Raw genomic sequence first — 2,614 nt, 5'->3', positions numbered from 1 at the left:
ATAAAGAATGCTGTTGTAATATTATAAGGAATGTAAAACATTTTATAAACCCTGTTTCTTAAATAAAGAATGCTGTTGTAATATTGTAAAGATTGTCTCCTTATAAGATTACAACAGCATTATTTGTTAAGAAACAGAATTTATAAAATGTTTTACACTCCTTATAATATTACAACAGCATTCTTTACTTAATAAACAGGGTTTATAACAAGTTTATTTTTTTTACAAAGCTACATCCTAAATATCTTGTTTCTTCAGATACACACACGCACACTTATACCAAACCTCGAACAAATCCGTTGAATCTTTCTAAAATATATATATAGTCTATACTTTACTTGCCCAGCAAGTGTATGTATACTGTCCCTAATTTTGTATGAACATTCACAAAAGCAATGTTTCCAACATTTTATCGCTCGTTCCTTCTGGTAGGTTTATATCTCAATACGACTTTAAAGAGTTTGTGACATAAAACTGAATCTCAAGAGTTATGTAGCAGAGTCAATATATGTTTCAAGTTTTGTTTACAATTTGAAGAACAAAATGAACGTTTTGTTACCCTTGCTATTATTTATAAACATAATTCAGTTGTCATAAAATTATATTCACAGAGCAGAAGAGAAATATCTACTGTTCTTCACAATATGTGTGTAAAAAATAATAATTTGTTATCAGCACGCCGTTCAGCGATTGTTGTCAAATAGAAAAAAAAAAACTACTTTTTTCTTTGTTCTGCGCTATTTATAATATAGTTATTTTTTTGAAATCGAATAACTTATCTTCGCTATTTAAAAATAGATAAGGTCATTACCGTTTCGAAATCTTTGTTTACGTTCCTGTTAAAGAGCTGGCACTTTATAAAACACACTGCACAACCACAATTAACCGACATTTTGGCAAAGATATTTTAGCTAAAGAAGAAGAAGAAAAATATATTATTCGAGTTGTGCCATAGATTTTGACACCATGCCAAACTTCTGAGAAATTTTGTCTATAATAGAAACAGCTCTAACTAGAAATCGGTTCTCCTCCTGCATTTTCTTCGGATTCATCTGTCGTATCACGTTTTGTTGATCTAACAGAAAACAAAAAAAACGTGTGTTAGTTGTTAATATAGTTGTCTTTATCGAAATATCTTGTTGTGCAGGAATCATGAGAGGTAACAATTCATAGTTATAGTAATTGAAGTAACACAATAAACGATAAGAGCGTGTTACCACACGTGGCTACAACTAGCTAATTTTAACAATACACATGAATAGTAATACACAATAACTGAACAAAGAAGGAAAACGTTTCAATGAGTTACTTTAAACATTCTCAAAGAGAAATGAGAGCTAACCTTACACACGAAAAAAACTTCTGACCCACTCCGAACTTCTCTGACTCTTCAAGTGTTTGGGGTAAATTTTCATGAAGTGTTTCAGGCACTAAGGGCGCTAGTAGACCAGCGGTGACGCACATTCCTCCAATAATGAGGAAAGGTATAAATTTGTTGTAGGTACCCTGTTTAATGAAATGTATTTGAATTAGATAGATGTAGAAATGAGAAAACAGTCGACATTTAACAAAGAATAACTATCAAACCTGAATGTGTTTTGGGATTATGTTTTAATACCTACTATCAAATATTTCTGATAAATCGTATCTTAAATAACAGCTGGGTTGGACTACTTATAATAACATGGACTAGGTGTCTGTTGACGTTCTTCTCTCCTACATTAAGTTCACACGTCAATCAAATATGACGTCAGATTATATCGATAGGTGCTCAATCTTACAGATCGACGTGGAATGTGGTGATCTAAAAACATAACTTTTTAATGTGGTGGTCAAGAAACAACTTTTTAATGTGGTGGTCAAGAAACACAACTTTTTAATATGGTGGTCAAGAAACACAACTTTCTAATGTAGTGGTAAGGGAAACACAACTTTTTAATGTGGTGGTCAAGAAACACAACTTTCTAATATGGTGGTCAAGAAACACAACTTTCTAATGTAGTGGTAAGGGAAACACAACTTTTTAATGTGGTGGTCAAGAAACACAACTTTCTAATGTAGTGGTCAAAAAACAGAACTTTCTTCCCGTCTTTGAGCCAATTTCAAACAACATAAGCATTAAGGATTGTTGAATTATGGTCTGGAGCGTTACGGTACATCCTCGTTACTATACATTGAGCATTAGGATACGTCCTCGTTACTGTACACTGAGCTTTACGGTACATCCTCGTTACTATACATTGAGCATTAGGATACATCCTCGTTACTATACACTGAGCGTTACGGTACATCCTCGTTACTATACATTGAGCATTAGGATACGTCCTCGTTACTGTACACTGAGTTTTACGGTACATCCTCGTGGCTCTAAACTGAGCGTTAAGATACATCCTCGCTACTACACACTGAGCGTTACGACACATCCTCGCTACTACACACTGAGCGTTACAACACATCCTCGTGGCTCTACACTGAGCGTTACAATACATCCTCGCTACTACACACTGAGCGTTACGTTACATCCTCGCTACTACAAACTGAGCGTTACGATACATCCTCGCTACTACACACTGAGCGTTACGACACATCCTCGCTACTACACACTGAGCGTTAC

At 34.5% G+C, this 2,614-nt stretch overlaps 1 protein-coding gene across 1 annotated transcript in view; it reads right to left on the bottom strand.

The window, feature by feature from the left end:
• Positions 1-433: 433 nt before the first annotated feature.
• Positions 434-2,614, bottom strand: part of LOC106476446 (organic cation transporter 1-like) — a 13,171-nt gene continuing 10,990 nt past the window's right edge. Inside the window, exons 5-6 of the mRNA XM_013937105.2 lie at positions 1,343-1,506; positions 434-1,075 (exon numbers count right to left, since the gene is read on the bottom strand). Of these exons, the coding sequence (XP_013792559.2) occupies positions 1,009-1,075; positions 1,343-1,506 (231 nt within the window). The 3' untranslated portion in view covers positions 434-1,008. The remainder of the gene's footprint in view (positions 1,076-1,342; positions 1,507-2,614) is intronic.

The sequence above is a fragment of the Limulus polyphemus genome, unplaced genomic scaffold (genome assembly GCF_000517525.1).
Source record: "Limulus polyphemus unplaced genomic scaffold, Limulus_polyphemus-2.1.2 Scaffold10599, whole genome shotgun sequence".
NCBI lineage: Eukaryota > Metazoa > Arthropoda > Merostomata > Xiphosura > Limulidae > Limulus > Limulus polyphemus.
Note: the sequence above shows the minus strand (reverse complement) of the source record. Positions and strands in the feature narration are given on the sequence as shown.